Source organism: Sinohyriopsis cumingii, chromosome 15, assembly GCF_028554795.1.
Source record: "Sinohyriopsis cumingii isolate HCF-2022 chromosome 15, ASM2855479v2, whole genome shotgun sequence".
Classification (NCBI taxonomy): Eukaryota; Metazoa; Mollusca; class Bivalvia; order Unionida; family Unionidae; genus Sinohyriopsis; species Sinohyriopsis cumingii.
The window spans coordinates 141,389,028-141,415,836 of NC_142975.1; the positions used below are offsets into that span (position 1 = coordinate 141,389,028).

General features: G+C 33.1%; 1 protein-coding gene across 1 annotated transcript in view; it reads left to right on the top strand.

Annotated features, from left to right (window-relative positions):
* The window catches only part of LOC149782929 (E3 ubiquitin-protein ligase Su(dx)-like), a 98,786-nt gene extending 73,002 nt beyond the window's left edge, over nt 1-25,784 (top strand). Inside the window, exons 18-20 of the mRNA XM_089934486.1 lie at nt 2,087-2,191; nt 4,422-4,518; nt 11,274-25,784. Of these exons, the coding sequence (XP_089790612.1) occupies nt 2,087-2,191; nt 4,422-4,518; nt 11,274-11,446 (375 nt within the window). The 3' untranslated portion in view covers nt 11,447-25,784. The remainder of the gene's footprint in view (nt 1-2,086; nt 2,192-4,421; nt 4,519-11,273) is intronic.
* Nucleotides 25,785-26,809: the final 1,025 nt, after the last annotated feature.

A 26,809-nucleotide genomic window follows, 5' to 3' on the forward strand; every position in this document is an offset into this window, starting at 1 on the left:
AATCTTTGATTCCATAGGACCACACTGTGGCCATCTTGAATATTTTGTTATTTGCAACTCCTATCAACATGGGATTTCCATTGATGTCTGGTTGGCCCTAAAGTAAAATTGTTCAAGTCTTATATCTATTAAGGCCATTACCACAGCCAATTTGAAAATATTATCACTACTGCTGAATGGATGGTCATATTGAGGTGGAATTTTCAATCAAAGACTTATTATAATGCCTAGTTGGTGCTAAAGAAAATAATGCCAATCTGACATTTAATATGAGGCCAGCTTGAAAATCTTATCAATACTTATCCTTAAAATTGATTGTCATGTTACATGGAGTTTTCACTGGAAGACTTCAAATGATGTCTCATTGGTCCATAATAAGAGTGGTGGTGAACTGACATCAACTGTATCCATCATACTAGTGATCTTGAAAATTTTGTTATCACTACTTCTGAATGATTGGTGTTAATGACCTGGGATTTTCACTAAAATATATATTATGCACTGGAATTTAATATATTGTTACAGAAACAAATCCTTTGTTCATATTGGTAAACCATGTAACAGTGCAGTGTTATATCATAATCTACTTATGCTAACATCATGCCTGAATACTGTATGCTGTGAGACACTCAAATGGTCACGTTACCATACTAGCTACAATCAACCAACTTCTGATGGCAGGAACAGAAATAGATCAGTCAACCAAACAACAGCTGATTCTTATATTTTATAAATGTACCCAGAAAAATGTAGTTTTGCTGAAACTTCAAACAAAATTGATAACCTTTGAAGCACCAGTTGTTCCATGTAAATAATAAGCAAATGAAAAGAAGTTTCAATCAGTGTTCTACATTTATTTTATATTCAGGCAACAATAACAAATAGTCATTTGTTTGGACCTCCTAAGTTGACCTTTTATGGCAACTTCAATAACACATACACTGTTCATAAAAGCAAACCGACTACAGTCTTCAGTAAATGCAAAGCACCTTTCATCAAAGGATGTCAGGACCAAACTTAAATAAAAGCAGTGAAATCAGACGGAGTTTTGCATTTTCCAAAGTGACTGTGCAGTGAAAGTTTCCTTTTTGCAGGAAAAACATTTATGCTTATGATTGCAAACAATGCAACATAAGAAGCAATTTCCAATCATTTGAAACTATAGGTATCTGGCCATCAAGTTAACTGAAGATAGGACATCTGACAAAGATGTTTGTTAAACTATTTAATTTGTTGACGTTTTCATTTCCTTATGAATGGCCTCGTCAACTGGGTAGCCCTGGCAAGATGATGGCCGTCTCCAGCTAACCTATATCAAGGCCAGATTAAGTACATGTACATGTAGCATGCACTGGTGACAATGAATATTGTAGGAAATTGTTTAGTGACACGTGTTTGTCGAGAACGGGATATAGATCAAATGACGAACACACACACCCTGGCCACTTTTTGGGTACCTGCATCATTTTCCTCAGCTAAATGACTTGTTTGGTTTTAAGATGGTTTGATACATAACACATAACATGCTCGGGTTCTGTGGAACCCCACCGTCATGTTATAGTGGGGTCACACTGTGTGTTTGTGTGTGTGTGTGTGTGTGTGTGTGTGTGTGAATGAAACCACTTAAATAACTTGCTTCTTTTGTTGTTTCTTTATTTTGATAAAGAGAACTGTTCATAAGTAAATTTAGTCAGTCTTAGTACTGGGTTATATCTTGGCATTGTCCAAAACAAGTTGAATAATTTTCCAACCATAATGTCAGGTTCAAGGTCATTGGCCATGACAGAGAGTTATATCCTGTATTTACAGGTATTATTTCAGCATGTTAACTTAGACATGTAACAACATATTTTTGTTATCACATTTGCTGTGGTGAAGTTTCCTAAGAATATTAGATATAGTTTCAATAGTCAGCAGTTTAAAAGAAAGTCTTGTCTGTGATTCCAAAAATTATTCCTTTCAACTAGTGGAGCATCAGGCCTTTCCAGGGGCTTGTTTGTTCTGAACATTCCTTTATGCCTAAGTACCTTCAGTACACTTATTCTTTCTCTATAGTTGTGATATTGATTGGACATTTCCTTTTCAGTTGATGTTGTGTGGAATGCAGGAAATTGATGTGGATGACTGGGAGAGGAATACAATCTACAGACACTACCAGAGGAGTAGTAGACAGATTGGCTGGCTGTGGAAGGTTAGTACATTTGAAAAATATGTGACAAAGGTATGACTTCTAGGCAACATCAGTGTAGGCATCATCACTATTCAGATTTTGTGACAAGATTAATCTGCCATTATTCTACTCACATATATATCAGGTCCAACTGGAAACAGAATAAACCTAGATCTGCCATCACATAAAGGGTCTTTCCAATTTGATACGACATGATTTTAGAACAAACAAAATAGACTCAGATCTGCCAGTGCATTATGTCTTAGTAGATCAAGGTCTTTGTTTTCAGTTGGATCTGACACACACACACACACACACACTTATATATATATATATATATACAGGGCTCTAAATTAGCAGTAATCCACTAGCCCGAGGCTAGCAGATTTCCCGTCGGACTAGTAACTCTCATAATGTTAATAGTCCGATGGGCTAGTAAGTTTCAGTTATCAATAGTTAGCATTTGTTTATGCCATTCCCTAATAAAGACTTGACTTAGCAGATGTTCTGTAGAATCAAAGCAGTGGCCATTGTAAACACAGTCCTAACATATTAGCATGAGAAGATGAAGTCAATTTCTGCCTCGGAAAGGTGCGTTTCTATAACAAGAATCCATTTGAATTTGTGCATTTCACTTAACTGTGCAAATTATGGTCCCATCATAAACAACAGAAGTTTGGTAATTGATCCTAATTAATCTGATAACGAATTAATTGAACAAATGACATGGTATCACACTTTATTCAGTCGACCACAGTAACAAACTACAAAGCGCTATAACACACAAAAAAACACGGCAAAAACTATTCAAAGAAATTAGTTTGCACATTTTTTTTGTTTAAGGTTTTTTTTTGTGCTCACTACCCAGACACTCCAACAGTCACAAACAGGAAACTACATATTTTACATTTCCATCGAAATAATTATAAGAATTAGATCAGTTTATTACAATTATGTTATTGACACATCCTTTCCATACAACTACTTTTTCTATGATGATAAGAATAGTTTTTATATTTTTCCCTTACAAGAATGAACAAATAATTGAATACACGTGGATATATCCAAGCAGAATGCCGTACATTTGTTGGGAATTAAAATCTCTAAGCATGGGCATCTAAAATTTGAAAATTTTCTGCCTTATTATTAATTTCAACAATACATTGAGGTTCGATTAATTTGGAACAATTACCAAACTTACGACTTATGATACCATAATTGGAGTTGTTAAATACAATGCGTCGAGTGTCAGATGGCTTCGTTTGATGGGAACACACCTTTTTCAAACTGAAACTAACACTATCTTCTGATGCTAATATTTTATAGCAGTGTTTACAATAGCCGCTGCTTTGATCATGCAGAACATCCACTGAAGTTAAGTCTTTGTTAGGAGAGTCCATTTAATTGTGGGAGGGGGCAAAGACACGTGTTTTGAAACGTGTTTCTTGCTCTGTCTTTCTTATATAAAGGACACTGTGCCATCCCTTTTCTTGCTTTAAATAATTCATGTCAGCTATACTATAACATATCGTATTTCAAAACAAGGCACAATTGCCTCCTTATAAGACAGGCAAAATGTGGCATTTGATAGAAGGTGTTCAGCCACCGGAAAAAAAAGCAAAAGTTGAATGAGAATGATGAGGAATAATTCTTATGATAGGGAAAAGCGTAATGGAAGTTTCAGAAGAAATGGACAAGAGACAGGGAATGGCTGAATTATGACGAGGAAAGGAATGTTATGTGGTGTAACTGGTGTATGAAATTCGCAAAAACAAACAGAAAACATCCAGTTTTGTTGGGGGTTGTTCAAACTTTAAAATTGAATCGGTAAACATACATGAAAGCTGTGTGACATTGTTTTGTGAACAGGACTAGTAAAGATTTGGCAGGACTAGTAAATTCCTCAATATACTAGTCCTTCTGGCTACAAAGAAATTTGTGTTAAATTCGAGGCCTGATTGATATATATATATATATATATATATATATATATATATATATATATATATATATATATATATATATATATATATATATGTAAACACACACACACACGTTTGGTACGTTAAAGCTATTGAAAGCCATACATAGGCAGGGTATCTTAATTATACTTCTCTCATACTAGTTGGAAGCTGATGTGTGTTGAATTCTTTGTTTAAAATTTATTATTTATCAGAATAAAAATATGCTAATATAAAAATTTGATATAAAATTTTAAATACTTCAATCTGATGTTTGTTTTTGCTTTCAGTTTATAAGAGAAATTGACAATGAAAAGCGCACACGTCTTCTCCAGTTCGTGACAGGCACATGTAGGCTACCAGTTGGTGGATTTGCTGAGTTGATAGGTAAATAACAGTTGCTTCCTTCTCAAGGCAATGTTTATTTTTTAGGGTCAGATCATATGCATCAGAAACTATTAGAACAATAATCTTAAAGGCTGAGCATACTGTAAGCATAGCTGCCAACCCTCACAAATTTGGTGTGAATTTCACGACTTTTTCAGCGATTTACGGATTCACGCTGTAAGCCAAAAGTTCACAAATTTTCCAATCCTCAATTATTTTAAATCTTTAATAAAATAACCGATTTCCTGTTAAGCGCTAGTCGTGATATTCACATTTGCCGACACGGTCCGGTACTGTTGGTCACGATATTAGTAGATCTACAGCAGATTAGTACCGTTGGCCTGGTATCAAGCATTTTAGCCTCTTTTAATCTATATGTATAAGAGTAGTTTTACAAATGCTTTAGATAGAAACTGGGGCCTAACCGGAAATTTGCTCGGCGCATGCGTCAAAACACTGATTTGAGTTACCGTTCAGCCTCGGATGTAAGATTTTGAAAATGTCTTCACCACCAAGGAAAAAGAAATGTATTACTCAAAAAGTTTAATTTGGAATATATCAAAAATTGGCCGTGCATTCTGCCATTAAACATTGATATTCATTCATGCTTTTTGCACTCAGTGTGTCATCGCAGAAACGATGTGAGGAAGAATGTCGGTTGCAAAAAACACGTAGAAGTTGGGAAAATTAAGAATTCGCAGATTTCAGCTCTGGAATATTTTAAACCATTTGCGGAAGACTTGCAGGCTACCAATGCTGAAGCATTATTTGTGAGTTTTCTTGTCGAACACAATCTACCTTTATCAGCCGGAGACCATGCTAAACATTTGTTCTGACAAATGTTCCCAGACTCGAAAATCGCTTCCAAATTTTCCTGTGGAAGAACCAGAAATGATGCAGCTCCTGTGCATTACTCACAGCAACAGAGACAGCGAAAGAGTATTTTCTTCAGTGAGGAAAAGTAAGACAGACTTTAGGGCCTCCTTAGCTGCAGAAAATTTGTCAGCAATTTTAGTCCCCAAGATCAACCAGCAGGCAATAAGTCGGAACTCTTTAGAAAACAAATTTACAATCAAGCAGTTGAGGAAGTTCAAGTCTGCCACAGTATCATGTCTTGATAATTAAAAATTTCTGCATATATGTAGTGTTTTATTTTTATTTTGCAAACTTGATATAGTGTAGTATTGACGGTCAGAGTGGTCAGAGTGGATGGAGTTATGGTATTTTTCACGAATTCATGTCCAAATTCACGATTTTTATCCCTATTTTCACTAATTGTGAGCCTGGAAGGTTGGCAGCTATGTGTAAGGGATTAAGTTTTTTTTAGAAGTCCTGTAAGTAGGAACATTATATGAGAATCACTATTGTCCATAGTTTGGGCTTGTTATAATCTAGCAAGTACAATACTAATGTAGCTTCAAACTTTTGTTTCTTGTTGGGAGTAGTAGTTTTTGTGTCACCTGTATAAGCTTGGTGCGATTTAGTAGTAACTGTTGAAATGGTTACTGCTGTAGAGACTTCAGCAACATCTTGTTAGGTATAGGAGCCACTTTACTGGAATGCACTTGACCAAATGCTTAAAGGATTTGGTGTGCTTTGCTTTGTATACAATTTACAGAATTTTAACATCTTTACCTTTTGTATTTTTTATTGTTGTCCTTATGTTTTCATTTTTTTTAAATCCTGATTGCTGTCGTTTTTTTTGGGTAAATTTCACCATTCTTCTAATCTAACTAAAGATTGGAGGAAGGAAATGATTCGTTAAAAAAAAACAATCTGATATTAACCATTATTTAAATTATATTAAGATATTCAGTTTAGAATTAAGAAGTGCCACCTTTTAATTCAGTGGCCAAAGTCACTCAGTATTCCATTCTTTTTCTGGACTGCTCCGAAAGTAGTGAATTCATGCATTTGATACTTTATGCTAGTGACAAATCTAAGAACAACAACATTTGCACATGGCGGAAAAATTGATGAGAGGGAAAGAAGAGAGGAAGGCCCAGTATTTTTGAGCAGATCTGAGAAGTTTGAAATTAAGTAATTTTGTACATGTATCAAAAACAGTATGCTTGACATTTTTCCTTATTTTTCATATACAGTTTATTTATAATTAGAACAAAGAAATCTAATAATATCACATAAAGCTTACCTACTGTATCATACATAGTGTGGTGTTAATAATTAATAATAATAAAGACTTTATTTAGAAAAGGTAACTTAATTAATTACAGAACTAATCTACCTTGAGGCCTTCTGTCTGTTATGTACAATATATATAGTATATACAACATAATGTGAAGAATCTGGCTTGACACTAAATAATTAAGTGATTTTAAAAATCAAAGTATCAAGCCTGGAACATATGCACGGGCATCTGTGAACACATAAACATATATAAAATATAAAATATCATCCTGCAATGAAAAATTCAACTGTGAAAATTATGCAAAATTACAGAAAAACAGTCGGTATTTTTTGTACTAGAACTGTTCAGTTGTCTTAAGATTTCATCCATTTGAGACATTGATTATGAAACGAAGAAATGCTAAGAGCCTGCCTTATGTCAGTAGGAATGTTGTTCCATACCAGTGAACCAGTATATTTAAAAACATTTTAAACAATTCCTTCTTTGACCTTGGCATCATGTAATTTTTACTTCTTATATACCTTATATTTGGAGTACCATCAGCATTTTTTTGGTGAAAGATATAGCTTAGATAGACAGGAATGGCTTTTCTGAATACTTTATACATCAATTTTGCCTTTCTAAGAAATATTCTTTATGTATTGTTAAAGTCTTTATATTATTCATTGCATCCTGGAAATCGTCTGTACAGTGATCTAGAATTAAATGGCAAACCCTCTTTTGGAGTCTTAAAAGTGTTGTATTTGAATTAGAGGTATTACCCCAAATTACATTACAATAGTACAGATATGACTGAATATAACTTTTATAAAAGATGACCCTATACAGAAGAGGAATTTATGATTTGATTTTCCTTAGTAGCCAGAGATAAGAATTAACCTTTTTTGAAACATGTTTAATGTAAATCGACCAAGTAAGATTGTTTTCTACGAATACACCAAGAATTTTATCATGAGAGGTCTCATTAAGGCTCACATTGTCAAATAGAACCAGGAGTTTGTCGCTATCTAGCCTTGTTCGTGTTTGTTGCATTGTAACTAGTAGGGCTTTCGTTTTTGCTGTATTTATGATCATACTGTTTTCCTTGCACCATATATGAAGTCTTTTGAGAGCATCTTGTAAACTATTTTCAAGTACCGTTTTGGTTTTACCCATCTCAGACAGTGTAGTATTATCTGCATAGAGGTTAGTGGAAGAAATTGAAGTTCCAATTTTAAGAGGTAAATCTTAATGAATAACAGAGGTCCAAGGATAGAGCCCTGTGGTACTCCACATTTAATATTTTTACTTTGAGAAAGTCAACCATTTAAAGATACTTTTTGTATTCTATCTGTTAAGTAAAAAGTAAATCAGTTAGGGAGTTTTCACTGCATTGATAGATTTTTAGTTTTTCAAGCAAATTTTCATGGTCTACAAGATCAAAGCTTTACGAAAATCAACCATAATAGTGCCTACCATTTCTCCTTGATCTAGTGCTTTCAGCCATTTATCAATCAAAGATACAAGTGCAGTTTTACAGGAATGATTTTGTCAAAAGCCAGACTGATTATCATGAATAAGATCATAAGTGTTCAAATAGTTGAGAAAAGAATCATGTACTTGTTTTTCTAGTAATCTGGAGAGACAAGGAAGGATAGAGATGGGTCTGTAGTTATTTACATATTCTTTTGTTCCTGCTTTATGCAGTGGTGTAGCATTGATGGTTTTCCATGTCTATGGAAAGGTATTAGACCTAATACTTTCAATGCAAATGAAAGCTATACTCTACAATTGCAGGTGCAGCTACCTTTAGTCTTGATTTCTTCCATTTACAACAGTGATATTATCAGATCTTGTGTTCCAGTTTTTGACTCAAATAAGTTGACCCATGGATGTTGCCAATCAACATCAGATTAATTCGTATGAAAATAAAAAATGGCCATGTTTCTCAGTTTGAATGTGAAATTACATGGCTCATAATGTGTTGAATCATTTATATTATCTAGTTTTAAAGGCACTAAATGATGTTGGGTCCAGTATCTTTCAAGATTCAGTATTATTCGGGTGATTTGGCATATACAGCTTTTTGCAAGTAATTGTAGTATTGGGGTTTTAAGAGCATCATTTTCAAACTTTATCTTTTGTCAGCACCATATAGCCACTATTGTGCAGAGATGCCATAAAATGCTTGAATACATACCACCAGTTACATATGCCATAAAATGCTTGAATACATGTATAGCATCAATTAAAGATGCCATAAAATGCTTGAAAACATATACCACCAGTTACAGATGCCATAAAATGCTTGATTATATACCACCAGTTACAGATGCCATAAAATGCTTGAATACATGCCACCAGTTACAGATGCCATAAAATACTTGAATACATATATACCACCAGTTACAGAGATGCCATAAAATGCTTGAATACATATATACCATCAGTTACAGATGCCATAAAATGCTTGAATATATAAATAGCATCAGTCACCGATGCCATAAAATGCTTGAATATGTACCATCAGTTACAGATGCCATAAAATGCTTGAATACATATATAGCACCAGTTACAGATGCCATAAAATGCTTGAATACATATATAGCACCAGTTACAGATGCCATAAAATGCATGAATACATACCACCAATTATAGATGCCATAAAATACTTAAATACATACCACCAGTTATAGATGCCATAAAATGCTTGAATACATATATAGCACCAGTTACAGATGCCATAAAATGCATGAATACATACCACCAGTTATAGATGCCATAAAATACTTAAATACATACCACCAGTTACAGATGCCATAAAATGCATGAATACATACCACCAGTTATAGATGCCATAAAATACTTAAATACATACCACCAGTTATAGATGCCATAAAATGCTTGAATACATATATAGCACCAGTTATAGATGCCATAAAATGCATGAATACATACCACCAGTTATAGATGCCATAAAATACTTAAATACATACCACCAGTTACAGATGCCATAAAATGCTTGAATATATACCACCAGTTATAGATGCCATAAAATACTGAAATACATACCACCAGTTACAGATGCCATAAAATACTTCAATACATACCACCAGTTACAGATGCCATAAAATGCTTGAATACATACCACCAGTTATAGATGCCATAAAATACTGAAATACATACCACCAGTTACAGATGCCATAAAATGCTTGAATACATATATAGCACCAGTTACAGATGCCATAAAATGCATGAATACATACCACCAATTATAGATGCCATAAAATACTTAAAAACATACCACCAGTTATAGATGCCATAAAATGCTTGAATACATATATAGCACCAGTTACAGATGCCATAAAATGCATGAATACATACCACCAGTTATAGATGCCATAAAATACTGAAATACATACCACCAGTTACAGATGCCATAAAATGCTTGAATACATATATAGCACCAGTTACAGATGCCATAAAATGCATGAATACATACCACCAGTTATAGATGCCATAAAATACTTAAATACATACCACCAGTTACAGATGCCATAAAATGCATGAATACATACCACCAGTTATAGATGCCATAAAATACTTAAATACATACCACCAGTTATAGATGCCATAAAATGCTTGAATACATATATAGCACCAGTTATAGATGCCATAAAATGCATGAATACATACCACCAGTTATAGATGCCATAAAATACTTAAATACATACCACCAGTTACAGATGCCATAAAATGCTTGAATATATACCACCAGTTATAGATGCCATAAAATACTGAAATACATACCACCAGTTACAGATGCCATAAAATACTTAAATACATACCACCAGTTATAGATGCCATAAAATACTGAAATACATACCACCAGTTACAGATGCCATAAAATGCTTGAATATATACCACCAGTTATAGATGCAGTATCATCAGCAGTATTTAAGTTTTGTGTTAAAGTTGTTGAAAATCAGAAACACTGGTAATACAGACTTTGAGTTCTACAAAATATAAAAAAAGTTGTGAAAAATTAAAAAAGTATTTTGGAGGTGTATCAAATATTTCTATTGGACTAGAGCTTTTTTACATTTTGTTGAATAACATTTCTTCATAAATTTGCTGTAGTCATCATGAGAAAATTTTGTCATACACATGTTCTGTCAGGTTAATGATCAGATTTTATGCCAAAAAACATAGGTCAGCTATTTTGGGGTTCATGTTTAGAATAAACTTATGTTATGCTAATATAAATTTCATTTACAGGAATTTGTAAAAATGGTGGGACTGTTAAGATTATTTTGTTTTATACAACTGTTCTCTTTTACCCTGCCGCAGCCATTTAATTCAGGAGGGTTCAATGAATAAGAAAACAAATTTCTGTGAATTAATTTTTTTGTGGATTTTGTGGTTGCTCCTAATACAAATTTAAAAACACAACAATGAGTGATTTTTCATTGAAAAAGTCTATGATGCCTTTTTCAAACAATGAAATTAATTACTGACCAAAAATTTGTTTTTCACAAAACCATGAAAATTAATACCCACAAAAACAGTTGAATTCACAGCATAATGTCTGTTTTAGGTCTTTCTTCACCTTCATGTATTATTTCAGGGAGCAATGGGCCACAGAGATTCTGTGTAGAAAAAGTTGGAAAAGAAACATGGTTGCCAAGAAGTCACACATGTTTCAACAGACTTGACTTGCCACCATATAAAAGTTATGAACAGTTGGTGGAAAAGCTGACACTTGCTATAGAAGAGACAGAAGGATTTGGCCAGGAATAATGCCGTGTGACTTAAAAATCACAAGTGTGGAAGTGCAAAAGGTGTTGATTGGCTGTGCTTTGAAAAAGTTTTATTGCCTGAATTAGATCAACTTGCTTTATTACAAGAGTTTGATCTGGCTGTGAGACTGTGAGATATATTGGCTTGAACAGCAGAATAGGTGCAAATACTGTAACTATTATTGTGATAAACAATGCAAGTAATTCTTGTATTGTGTGCATATTTTGTTTTTTTGTGTTTATTTTGTTTGTTTGTTACATGTGAAAAATTGTCAGAATTTTTAGTATCCCAATCATGTTGGAGACAATGCTTTTGCTAGAGTTCATACGTACTTAAAGAAGTTACATGCAAGACAAACCCTTTGTTATTTCAGTATTGCCCACATAAGAAAGGATGGAGAATGTTCAATCCATACGTTGGTACAAGTATAACAGAAGTTAAGAGCACTGTGATAATACATATTTCCTCTGTTATCTATACTACATTAAATTTGATTTCAGATTTATTTGTGTCATAAATCATGCTTTTACAGCATTAATATTTGGTTTTGAGAAGTGGTCAAAATTTGAGCTACCCAAAAGAATAGTATTTCTACTATGCATAGGTTGTTTTCTTTCATTAAATGGTATTGTGTCGTTATGAAAAGTGTGTACATAATGCTTCAGTCTAAAGTCCATGACTGCTGAAGAATGAATTTAAAAAAAGTATTCACAGCTTACTCAAGTTCATTAAAAGTTAAAGGGAAAATCTGGGCTTCAAACTTGTTATCACTGTAGTATTCCTCATTGTATTGTAAATTAAAAAGAAAATCTGGGCTTCAAACTTGTTATCACTGTAATATTCCTCATTATATTGTAAATTAGAGGGAAAATCAGGCCTTCAAACATATCACTATATTATTCCTCAGTGTGTTGTAAATTAAAGGGAAAATACGGCCTTCAAACTTTTTATTACTATAGTATTCCACTTTGTATTGTAAGCTATTGTACCAGTTTTTGAAATTGTGGCTAATCAGATATAAGCTCAAATTTACTTGTCACATCCCAGTACTATTTGACTGTTTCTAGGTATGTCAAGAAGAATTGAATTAAATCCGTCACAGTGCAGCACTGTTTGACTCTATATAGGTTCACCAAGAGGAATTGAATTAATTCATTTCTCTTCTAGTAATTTTGTACCAGCACATCACTCTGATGATAATGTTTGGTATTTACATGTTTCTGCAAGTATACATTCCTCAGATGCTTCTGTATTTTTGTATTTAATTTTTGCACTCCATAATTATTAACACGGAACATAGGGATGCATGGAATTCCTATCTTTTATGAGTATTATATTAATTCTTCTTAAATACAAGATCCTCCTTTCTCAAGTAAAATGCTTTAAATATCAAAGACTGATTTTAAAAAATATCAAAAAATGTATACATAAAAAATATACAAATACTTTTAATGCTGTTTCTTTTAATATGTTTTACAAGTTTGTGTGAGTTAGCTCTCTAAGCAAAGATGTTGAATTGCATTTTACAAACCTGCTCAGCAGATTAATTAATCAAGGATAGAACTTACTTTATATTTTTTAATGCATATAGGTATTCGAATTATATGAAATTTGGTGCAAAAGTTTCTCATTCTCTATAGCCTGTTTGTTATGTTACAAAACCAAACAGCCATTAATTTGCAACTGAAAATGCAGCAAGCAACACCCTTGCAGTACTAGTATGTGCATGTGCTTGCTCTCTCTCTCTCACGCACACATTGATTGGGTTGAGTTAAATGGACTTGACAGTACTAACATGGTATTAAGCAGAAATGCAGATAACTTATAACAAATATATCTTCCTCTATGAGAAAATGACGAGCATCAAATATATAGAAAAGTGTAATATTATAGACTGATTTCTCCCAAATTGGTGGGTCATGTTTAAATTATTGCATATGTAATACATCAAATAAACTTTATCGGTTGAGTATACATAATACCTTAGCCCGGATTTTCCCTTTCAAGTAGTTCATGGTCAAGGGCAGATTTTTAACAAATATGTATATCATTGATAGCGAAAGTTGCAGTGCAGGCAAAGGAGAAAAATTATCAAATGATGTTACCTTTCAGCTTTCTGAAAGCTGATAGATCTATGATCTTACCTCACTGAATGAAATTTTGAAAAAGACTTAGGCCATACATACTGCATAGACCCAGATCTGTTGACATATTATGCAGTGGCACATCTAGGTTTATGCAGTTTGCACTTAGATCCAATATACATGAGTTCATATGGTGGGGAATTCATAGTAAGTCAGCTACTGGTTAACCCTGTCTTAATCTCCACATCTCCTTACATAACAAAACATGGTCAGTCATGCTTTTATGATCGTCTTTGTGTAACATTTTTATTATATTGAAGTGAAATAAGGTCACTGTGACCTGCCATTAAGGGTATGGAATCAGTACACATTAGAATATGAAAGGCAAAGAAAACATGTATATTTTCTTGATGTGTCATAAAGTAGTAAGATGTACTTATTATTAAAAATAAATTTGTTAATTAGTTTTTTTGTGGAGTGTCATGTTTATTTCGTAGCAAAATGTCAGCAAAATCTGGATATGTAATTTCGACAGTTGACAATGAAACACTAGCTCTTTTATCCTTGTTCAGATAATGATTAAGGCATATGCATAAACAAAACAATGTTAGTATCTATGACCTTTTCAGTGGTGTCAAGCTTTTATTCATGATTCATAACAAAAGCAGACTGGCTCTGCTAAAGATAGATATTTGTTTTGTACATTTCATAGATGAAATGTCTTGTTTGTTAAACTTGTGTTCTGTATATAATTTGTCCATGTTATTTTGCAGTTTAAATCACAGAATTTAGGCTGTATCACTTAAACTGATTCTACCCTAGGAGTACATAATAAGTTTCAGTAAGATAGATAATCGGAGTTTCAAGCAGTGTATTATTGGAAAGTCATACCAGTTACTCTCTCGACAATTGAAGTCTGACTGTACATGCTTCCTCTAACTTGTTGAAATTTGTGCTAATTCTGAGTTGTATGAATAGTGCCTTCCCTTGGCACTGCATGTGCCTTGATGGATATAAATATTCATCTGTCTATCATTGCATAATTCATTGGCCACTTAACAGTACATGTATACTTTTAATCAGATTATCTTTGTATGTAGTTGACATGATGCCAGAAATTATTTAAATATAGTCCTAGATTTTTTGTTTCTAAAATGTGATTAACATTTTGATTGTGAATGATTTTCTGATACAGAGATACCAGTAATGTGTCAATTTTGTGTTGTTTACTTATTCCAAGTTTTTGTTCCAGGACATAGTTTTCCATTCCACTTTGTATTATACATATTTAAGTTTAGATCTGCACATTTTAGTTCTCGGTAAAAATGATAAAAGGAATGTATAAACTATGTAGTGAACACATTGTGTTTGCTTCCTTCATTGCTCTACTGGTCGAAGAGTAAAAGAGCTTTCATGATGGCCACCCATCCATTAACCCAAGTTTTGTTAATGCTACTCCTCCCAAAGTACTGTAAGGACTTAAAATAGACAGTCATCCCAAGGTTTAGTTAGTCCCAGTCTTGTCAACGTGGGGTTTCACTAAAAGACTTATTATTTGTTGATCCTAAATGAAAATGGTGCCAATCTAACATCCAGTATGAGCTCTATGGTTGCCGTCTTAAAAATCTTATAATTACTAATCCTAAATGGCAGGTTGTATCAACATGGCATTTCAATAAAAGAGTTATTTTGATGTTTGTTTGTTACTAAATGAAAACAGTGCCAGTCTGACCTTCAACACGATGACCATGGCAGCCATCTTAAACATCTGTAGCTACTTCTCCTGAACTGATGGTCATATTAATATGGGGATTTCACTGACAGAGTTCTTATGATATTTAGGTGGGATTAAATGAAAATGGTGCCAGATAGACCCCCATTGTGGCTACCATGTTAGCCATTTTAAAATATTGTAGTTTTGGCTAAAATATTTCTTATGATTACTAAATGTTCAAAAATTAAAATGGCACTGATCAGACCTCCATCATGATGGTCATTGTCACGGTGGCCGTCTGGAAAATCTTGTCAATACATCTCTTATGGGGATGGTCATTTCAGTGGGGGGGGGATTGAAACACTTCTCACTGCACATAGTTGGGAAATATTTCCTATTTGCTATAGACGGTAATGTGTTGTAAGTGCTGCTAAAACCAACACAAAACTTACGTATTTGGTCCTAATGAAAATGATGCCATTGTGATCTCCCAGAATGTGAAAAATTTCATTACAGCTACTTCTAAATGGATGGCAATACAAACATTATTTTAAAAAAACTACTTTTTGTGCAGTTCCAATATTCAGAGGAAGCTGATCCAACCTCCCAAAAAAACCTATTTTGAAAATACTGAAAATTTTAGTTGGCTACTTCTGAACAGTACTGACATAAGGTTTTAACTGAAATAGTATTGCAGTTTGTCACGGCTTCTTGATGGAAAATATGTTTACCTCTATCTGACTTCAGCATGGCTTTTTAGTGGCCATTTTCACTTAAACACGTCCAGCAGTATTTAAATTGGTTGTAAAGGAAAATCTGATGTCAACATTTCTACCAAATATGATATATGTACTAGTTTATCAGGACTATCAGTGATAGTTTCACTACTTGGTATTTAATTTAGAGACAAAATTCCTGGGAATTCTTTCAGGCCAGTAGAGCATTACTCTCTTTTAGGATTTTTTTTTTTTTTTTACATCCCCTCGTATTTAAGAATAAACTTTTGAGATAGACAATAAAGAGCAAGAAACCAGTAGCCTGTTTAGCGAGACATTCATACTTAACATATTTGCACAGTTCATTTTTAATTAACATTTAGACAGTAATAAAAGTGTAAAACTAATTAGTTTCATACCCCATGTACTTGGAACATTTTTAGCAAGAAACTTGAAGTGAAAATCACAAACTTGGATATGGTACTTGATGTAAACCTGTGAAATTTAAATTTGGCGTGCTGTGAGATGGACTTAATTAAAAAGATCTGGCAGGTTTTATGATTCTGACTACATTCTAATTAAAGTTTAAAAATGAAAGTTATGAATCCTGAGTTTCTTGCTTAAAAAAACCCCATTGGGTATGAATTATGTTAAACAAAATGTGTCAGCATTCAAAAGAAACTGTCAGGAAACTGATTTCATTAATTGTTCTTGGAACAAATTTTCAATATAGATTCCTCATTAATGTGGTCAAATTGGTTGGAATTAAAAATGTCTGGATTATTGGAGTTATCACTGTATCCCTTTCACCTCCTCCCACTGAACTCTGCAAATAATAGTTTATATTCTTAAAACTATTGTTTCACATCACTTCCATTTTTTTTAAAAATTGGATATCTTCATATTTATTGGTGTAGTGATTCACAATACCAATGTTCACAATGCCAATACGTAGCTGATAAATGTCAACAAGTAGGTTTTCACAGCCTAGTCATCTGGGTCTTATTGTTGGTCATGTGCATGATTTTCACTCAGAGGACCAAACCTGCTCTTTCAATAAGGTGCAATAGACCGTGTCTAGAAAATTTTAGATCGTTGTGCATTGATATAATGAATGCACTATATGTATTCCTGAAGGGAAAATATGTAATATACTGTTGACATGGAAGAAGTGTCCATACTTGTACATTCATATCATGATAGATTTTTATTATGTGTGCATTTTTAACAATGTGTTTATTCTCCTAAACATTATGTGCATAAACAAATTTCAAGCTTACATTATTCATTATTAACCTGTTTTTTATTTTGTTTGCTATAAAATACTGGATATGCAGATATTGAATTATCAAGGTTGTTTACTTGTCCAAGACTTGCAACATTTTCCCCAACACATTTAAAACCCCAGCTAAAAAAATTGTTCGTGAAGACAACCAATTTATTGGACAAAATCATTGTTGTCTCGCAATGAATCCGGATAATTCACCTCTCAGCCAAGAGTGGCATCTGTCAATCATCTGATGCATAACAGAGCCCAGTGGACCACTAACCAATTAGATCACAAGCTGTATGTTAATTAAAACACGATCATTTGACTGGGTAAGAGCTTGCCCAGCTTAGTAGAGCAGATATAATTTTCTGCTTAATATCTAAACTTTCACCATATTTCAGTTTTTTCTTCTTCTTCAGAATATCTTTTTCTCATTTCATTGACATTTTTTCAGAATTAAAATTGAGTTCTAAAGAAATGGATATGTAATAGAATAAGCAGAGCTATCTCTCCATTTCTGTAGGGTCGGTTGGTGTTTTACTCTGTATGTGTGAATAAAATTAATGACATTTATTATCTTCTGTCACTGAACTGCTTATATAAAAAAAGAAGTTTTCATTATATTACAAAGAAGCACTGGTGGCTTAATGGTTAGTGTGCTGGACTCACAACCAAATGGGTGCAGGTTTGAATCCTATCATCAGATCAGACCAGATTGGCTGCCATAATGTATCTGCCGTAGGTACTTTACTCCAGTTGTTTCTGCACCAAACCACCATCATGTGTTACAGTGCCAGAAAAGCTTAAAATCTTAATTTCCTTAAATTTAGTGACTATTAGCTTCACTTTACTTTGGGTTTGAGGTGGTGGGTAATTACACTAAACAAATAAATTTTCCCCCAACACATTAAAACTACATTCCTGGAAATAATAAACTTTGAACTTAAATTACTTTTTAGCCATAGAGATTTTGTTTCAGCTTTTTGTTTCTTTTCTTTCTTCATTTTTGAAGTTGCTGAGAAAAGAAGGCTTTAAGTTGCAGTTGAGTGACTCATAGTATTTTAAATGAATTTGATATTTGAGTTAGCAAAGCTTGAATATGTTATGAGAATAAATACACAGAATGGTCCTCACCAGTAACTTACACAGTATACAGAATCTGCCTCAAATATTTTGCAAAACCTTCTCAGATTATTGAACTCACAGACACAGTATAAAAGGTCAGCAAGAAAGCAATAAACTGGACATCAAAGTTCCAGTGATGAGGGTGGCCAACATATTAGCTCTAATGCCAAAATGGGCTAGTTTTTTATATGTATAAAAAACACCGAAATCGGGTGAAATTTATGTGAAGGTATAATTAAAAGTATAAAGGTTAATATTTTCCTTATTCTCTGTGTTGTGTTGTGTTGTATTGATGTCCTAGTGCAAAAACTTCTCACGTTGCTAAAGAAATAAAAAAGTGGTTTTATATATTTACTTTACTTATAGTTATCCAGTGCAGAGCATACAGTCAATCAATAGCAAATGGCATAGACCCATACCTGCATTTAGGTCATGCTACAGCACCATAATATGCCAATGTATTATGCAGTAGCAGATATGGGTCTATCCCATTCTCAGTTAGACATTAATAAATACAGTACTAGACTTATACCCACCAACTCTTCATTAATTTCTTGTACAATTCATTTTAACTCGAGCAACACATCTATTGTTAAATCAGTGAAAACTATTTACATTGAAATAGATCAGCCCTAATGTCAGATAAATGAAAATAATTTTAAATGATATTACGGTATAATAATATCATATATATTATTTACTGTAATTTAGCTGCATATAATACATACCCAGATGTGAACAGTACAGACTTTGATCTGCCATCACCTAATGTGTGGGCAGATCTTGATTTACAGATCTCATAGTTGGGTGTGGGTCTGTTAATCTGAAATATAGTTAGTGGAGAACCTGAATTTGGATAAAGAAAATTAAACAGTGCTATAAGTGGAATAATTTCTCAGATTTAAGTAGCTTTTATGATTAAATGGAATGAAAGCAGCTTAGGTTAATGGAAATTCAGCTTTGTAAGAAGCAGGTATAGACCAGTTAATATTCTTATGTGTGCCTATTGCTTTAGTAGCTATATAAATTATATTTCCTTTTGTTAATGATTTTTTTTACAAATGGATGAATTTGTACATATTTGTATAAATGCGTATCCGGAGTAGAAGTAAATTGTGTTTGTACTGTAATTTTATTTCAGTGTTAAATACAAAATCTTTGCACATGTTAATGAAATTTGTTATATCTTAAAACCTTCATAGTTATTTGTACAAGTCCAGGGTCCGGTTCATACCTTCAGACAATATTTGAAATGCTGAAATCTGATTAGTCTGTTATATAATGAAAGCCTATCAGAGATCAGAGATTTTTTAAAAATGAAGTTGAAATTTGAGTGTGACATTACATTTTAATTTTTGATCAATGGGAAATAAATTTGTACAGGTATCTCTTGAAAGATTTAGATAGTACTAGATTTATGTGGTATAATCAATTTGAGATTTTGGGCAGGCCATTAAATTAATTTTACTTAGATTTTTAATTCTCAAACAGTTGTAAGCCAACTGATGGTTTAAGTTACTTGATTAGAAACTTGTCTAAAGTGATTTCCATAATTTATTTAACATTTTGCTGAAATTGTATCTTTTAATACAGCTATAAATAAATTTCTGACAAATTTTCACTTAGATGAACCACTGCACTTTGAACAGAAAGTACATGGTTATGTGAGGTGCTTTCCACAGCTAGCATACTATACACCTCTTGAAATTGTTATGGTATGCACATTATTTGTAATTATGGCTTGTTAAAAAGTAAGCAATCGTGCTTTATATATATATATATATATATATATATATATATATATATATATATATATATATATGCATGCACACACACGCACATGCAAAGTCAACTTTACATATCACGAACTATTGAGGACTTTTATTAATACCTTTTTGTCCGTTAAGTTTGAAATTTTATTTAATATTCAACAACATAAAAAGTTTCACATGTTGCACTGATTTTCAGTGTTTTATTCTTCCTTGCTGTCATTCACAGTGACAGTTTACTGTATCAGAAACATCCTGATAAATAAAAATTACAAAAAATTACAAATTACATCAAGCAATGTTCACTGTGAGTGGTGACTACTGACATAAAATGTACATTATAATAATTAGCCTATTGGCCATATACATGCATTACCAATGAGGTAGTAGAGTTTACAACTTGACTCTGGCGTAACTCTAACACTATTATGGGGGTATGCATAAATAAGCAGACCTAGGTGTCTGGCTCAGATAAGTTATTGACAAGGTAATTTGTCTATGTGACATTTTCTGGGTGATTTTTATCGTAGAAAGGAAAGAAATATTTATGGGACTTGAGGGTTTTTTTCTCCTCAGAAATGTTTGAAACTAGGCCAAAAACTTGTTTGCTCCCAAATATTTTAAAAGCAAGGTTGACTGTAGGTAGGATGGTGAAACTTAATAGACCAACCACTCTGTAATCTGTTCTCTACTAACTGACTATATATTTTGATCCTGATGTGACTGTTCTAATGCTAATAAAAATTCTTTATACTGGACACCTCCATAAATCAGACACTTTTTTTGTCCCAATAGTGTTCACTTTAGGGAAATTACACTGTAAATAATTATTGCCAACATCAGGATGTCTAAAAGTACTTTTAAGGAGAAAATTATTGCATAGATGTGTGAATTAGCATGTCTTTAGAAATGACTAAATTGTTGTTATGCATATATATATATATATATATATATATATATATATATATATATATATATATATATATATATATTTTTTTTTTTAGTTTTCTGTTTGAATTCTTCCACATACTTTGGAATATTAGGAAACACTTTGAATTCTATATGGTACAGTGATGCAGTTAATGTTGCTTTTGATTAACCACTTTCAAAGATGCTTATAATTGGAGAATGGCTTCACATTATGTTCAGTAAGAGTTACATTTTGTCAATTAGTGTTTCAGTTTAACCTCTGTGTTATATGAAAACAAATATACTGTATGTACTTGCTTACAACTTGAGTGTAACTGCACACAACATAGACCCTGATCTGCAGTTGCATAATATGCTGGCCATCAAGGTCAGTATTACTTATTACTACTGATTACTCCCAGTAAGTTGCATGGACCCCTAATGCATTGGCTGATCTGGGTGTATTCATTTTGGACTTGACTTATAATATATGGTACAACAGATACAAATATTACAGGCTTTGACACACTTATTGCTGTGAAATAAAACGTAATATATGGCAAATAAAGATATTTTTACAGTGCGATTAACTTGTCTTTTACAGAAGCTTGATGATAGGAAAATTTTAATTGGACATTTAAAGGAAAATAAATTCCAACAAGTTATAAATCTCATTAAATTGATGTTCTTTTGAAATCCTAGTGCTATAATAAGCAAGATTGGGAGAAAAGAAAAATGAAAATAAATTTCAGTTATTTAATCATTCAGCAGTAAATACTGTTTCTGAAATATGCAAGACATAAAACATTTTATGCTGGTTAAGATTTGCATTTAACTATGATGTCATAACGACATTTCTAATTTGTTTTTGATACCACTTTGAAAATACTATTACCCTCATTCCAAATTTAGCAGGAAAATTGCAAACTTAAAACAAAAAATTAGCATACAGGCCAATCATGCACCTCAAAAAGTTTAAATTTTTATAACTGTCATTTTTTTGCAACATTTCTCTATTTTGTTTCTTTAAATTCTGCAGAAGTAAGGATTAATTTGGTGTGACCATGGTTTCATGTGATGCTTTTTCTAAGTTTGCAGTTCCACAGATTTTATACATAATAATCGTGCAGAAAGACATTTGTTGCATGTTTTCATGATGTATCTGATATGGATAGTGTTGTAGTTTTATATGAAGTGAAAACTTTATAAAATTAGAATGGTTCAGTTTTTTTCCCTCCATTTATCACAATTTTTTTTAAAAACTATGCACTTTTAAGTTTAGAAGTTTTAGATAGTAGTATCTTGATTATGGGAGGGTAAAAGATGAGTGAATTTTTGTGTTCTTGCAGCTTTTTTTTCATATTTTTCATACAGTAAACCTAAATTTGTAATTACATTCATAACTGTTAATTATCCTTAATTACAGCTACTTGAAAGAGTAAATAGTGGCTTACTGTTGGAGAACTGAATCATTATTACAAATACATCAGCATCAATATGACTATCTTTGCTAACCAAGATTCTGATATAGCAATATAGCATGTAACAGTGGTGCATTGAACATCGACCAAAAATGGTGCAGCAATTGACTTCAAAAGAATACTTTGTATGTTTAAATTTGAACAACTTTATTTTGATTGGTTGTGGTGGCCTACAACTGCATCCAGTGAAATTCACATACCTGAAGTACAGAAATATCTGATTGGTCCACTAAGGTGTAGATAGGGTTACCTTAGCTAGTGAAGATGCAATATGACATCTAATCTCTTGCATGTCTATTGTCATTAATCACAATTTTCTGAATGTATTGAAGTTTGTCTGATGCTACTAATCGGACCTTAAGGAGCAATTATCAGCTTGTGCATATAGTAGTTATTTAAGTAAATAGAATTGCAATGCTGGTTTATGTAAAAAAAAAAAAAACTGCAGATGGATATGAAAAATTTGCTTTTATTTTCAGTTTGTTATATCTCAACAAGAAAAGGTGCAGCTGTATTTACTTTCTATTTATAACATTTATTTATATATTTCCAAGATATATATTTCCAAGAAAATGTGCAGTCTATAATTTCTTTGGTTATTTTCATGTACTGTTCCTTTAAGAGAGGAATTGCAAGTCAGGTGAATGGTCATAATTAGTGGATATATATATATGCAATAAACTGACAACGAACAGTGCAAAACTAGTATCTAGCTAGCCTGAGCACTTTTGACTCCTTAATGAGTCTTTTTCAAAGGCAGATACAAAACATGGACAAGACAAACAAATAAAACAGAAAAACACATAACCATTTTTTCTGTTTTATTTGTTTGTCTTGTCTATGTTTGTATTTGCCTTTGAAAAAGACTCATTAAACAGTCAAAAGTGCTCAGGCTAGCTAGATACTAGTTTCGCGTTGTTCGTTGTCAGTTTATTGTATTTATCTTAAACAATCCCTGACACATGTGATCTCTTGCTGGATCCAGCGCACGTGAAAAAATTGTTATTCACCATATATAGTTAATTGCTGACTTTTATGAAACTTGAGCACTTTGGAGACTCAAAAGTAAGAAGTTGCACCTGTAACTATTGTTCTTAATTAGTTGGTTAACATCAGTACAGATTATTGACACATCCATAGTTGCATGATTTAAATTAAAAATTATTCCTTTTTTGGCTCTAATGGTCGTAGACTAGAGGATTCTATGGGATGGCCTGTTGTCCATTGTACAAGTTTTTATGTTATTCATCCTAAACTACTTGTAGGATTGGAATGAAACGTAACACACACATTCATCCCATTGTCTAGCTGGCCCTAAATAAAACGGTGCTGCTTGGACATCCAGAGTTGTACAATCATGTGGTTTTCACTAAAAAAACCTTTTGTTGGTCCTAAATGAAAATGGTGTTGATCCAATGTCAAGTATGGCCACCACTGCAGTGATCTTGAAAATCTCTGCTTCTTCTGAACAGAAAGTCATAACATTGGGTTTTCACCAGGAGGCTTCTTATGAACTCTAGTTGATACTAATGAAAATCTGGCTGCTTGGACATCCAGTATGTTGTCACTTTGGCCATCTTTAATATCTTGTTGTTGCTATTTTACTTATGCATCTATATTCATGTCAACATAGGGTTTCACTAAAATACATTTTAGTATATATCATTGGTCCTAATTGAAATTGGTTTGGATCTGTTGTCTAATATGGCCACTATGGCAGCCATTATGAAAATCTTGTTACTGCTTTTGTTCCTCGTTAGAATGTCATATGAGCATGGGGTTTTCACAAAAAGACTTAATATAATGTCTAGTTAGTCTTAAAGGAAAGTAGTGCTACTTACAACTCCAATGTGACTGCCATGGTGTCTCTCTTGAAAAACCTTGCTATTGCTTTTCTTCTTGGATTGAAAGTCCTTTCATTTCTTTTGAAGTCTGCTTAGTCCTACCTAAATAAAAACTGTGTCAGTCTTGAATGCAGTATGACCGCCATGGCAGCCATCTTGAAAATCATTTTTATTGCTATTCCTCAAAAAGAATGGAAAATCTTATTGACTAGGGGTTTTCACTAAAAAAAAACTTTTAATAATGTCTTAGTGTGTCCACAATGAAAAATGATGCTGATCTAGCCTCAATATGACCACCACAGTGGGCATCTTGTCATTGCAGTCCCTCTTGGATGGTCAGTATGACATTGGATTTTCATGAGGAGACTTCATATGGTGTCTAGTTTGTCCAAAATAAAAATGGTGCCAACCTGATATCCAGTATGGCTACCATGGCAGCCGTCTTGAAGTTCTTGTTATCACTACCTGTCCTAAATGTATGGTCATATCGACATTCATTTTTCACCAGAAAACTTATTGTGGTGTCTAATTGGAATTTAATAAAAATTCTTTTGGTCTAATATCCAATATAGCCACCAATATGACCATCTTGAAAATCTTGTTATTGCTACACCTGAATGGATGGTTATATTCACAGGGTTTTCATCTAAAATGTTCTAATGCTGCCTGGTTGGTACTAATGAAAATAGTACCAATCTTCCATCCAGTATGGCCGGTATAATGGCTAATTTGAAAATCTTGCTACTGTTTAAATATTATAAACAGTCTCAGCAGTGAAATAGTTAGGGTCTTATCTTGAATTCCTAGAAATTCTTTTCAGTTAATAGATCATCAATCCCTTTGAGAGATTGATGTTGATTTGAACAAACTCATCAGAGGTACGCAATTATTTATATCTTTTGGCATATACATTTCTTTTTGACAAGACTGTAAAACATTCCAGAATATAGTTTGATGATGTCTGCCCTCAAATCTTTCCATCAACACTGAGGTTTCAGGTTTTCATTTAGGTCATTTGCTCTGACATTATTGCTACTGCTAAGTCACTGTGACCTTTATTTCATACTCCAGTGATATGTACTAAACATGCTATTAGCTCAGTTTATTGCCGTTTTACTGCAGAGTGATGTGACTTGATATGCAGTATGTATTATGAGAAGCACTGCATCATATAGACACCAGCTTCAAGTCATGCTGTAATGCAAATTGGCAGTTTTCTTGATTGAAATTTGAAAGAATATTAGGATAAATTTCAATGTCATGCTGCAAATACTAGTTAAATGTCACCGTGAATTTTTTGTCTTGCAGTTCCTCTGGAATTAATGAGCATTATACAGACTAATGACATGCAATTACATGGTTTCAATGTATTGACGAAGTTATATTTTACAATAAAATATACCAAAATAAATTTGTTACATCTTTAGCTTTTGATTTACATTTTTCATTAAATATTTTAATGGGGAAAAAAAGAGATATGCATTGAACATTTCCTTATGCAAGGGAATACTCCACACATTTGTGCCTTGGTGCAGATTCCAATTCAAGTTATTTTGGGGATCTCTTTGTGAAGATATGCAGGTGATATGCACATTTCCATTGATCACACTTTTCCTCCACTATTTAAGCTGTTTGCAAAATGGAATGAAACTTGGCACGCCTATACACCATCAATAGAAGGTGTGCTGTATACTACACTGTTGGAAACTATCTTGAGGGTCAAGGTCAAATTTATTTTATATTTTTCATTGCACTTTCTCATCTGATTCATAACTTTATAGCTATTCGTGATTCATGAATGAAATTGGGTATACTTGTAAATCATCACTGAAACGTAAATCTTGTTCCACAGTAAGGTTAATGTCTTAAAGGCTACAGTGACAGCTCAATATTTTCATTTTCAGTCATCTTTCCCTTGGTAACTTTTGAACCATTTGAGATTTATGTGTTTTGCTGTTGTTATTATTGTTGTTTTTTACGCCATTTTCAGCACAAGATAGGCTATACATGGCGGCCAGTATAACTGGTGGAGGAAGAACCCTGGAAAACCCCGGGAAGAACCACTGACCCACAAGAAGCTACTGGCAAGCTTTCTCACGTACCCAGGTTAGCCGAGCCTGAGTCGAGAACCCACGCAGACAGATGTGAGATGGCAGTGATCCAGAACGGTGAGCGCTTTTGACCACTCAGCCACTTGGGGCACCATTTACATGTCATTTGATAGCAAGGGGGAGGGGTCTGTTTTGAAGTAAGATATGCCTCAATCAAGTGTTCCCTCTTGCTCTCCATTCAACACTAATTTCATGGTCTTTTAAGATTAAGGGATGATACTTGGGTGGGGGTGGGTGTTTGCACTAGATATCAGTATATAAATTAATCAAAACCAAAGCCTCAGTATACCAAAATCCCCTCAAGACCAACTTTTTTTTTAGTGCCGAATTTCTCCTTCTT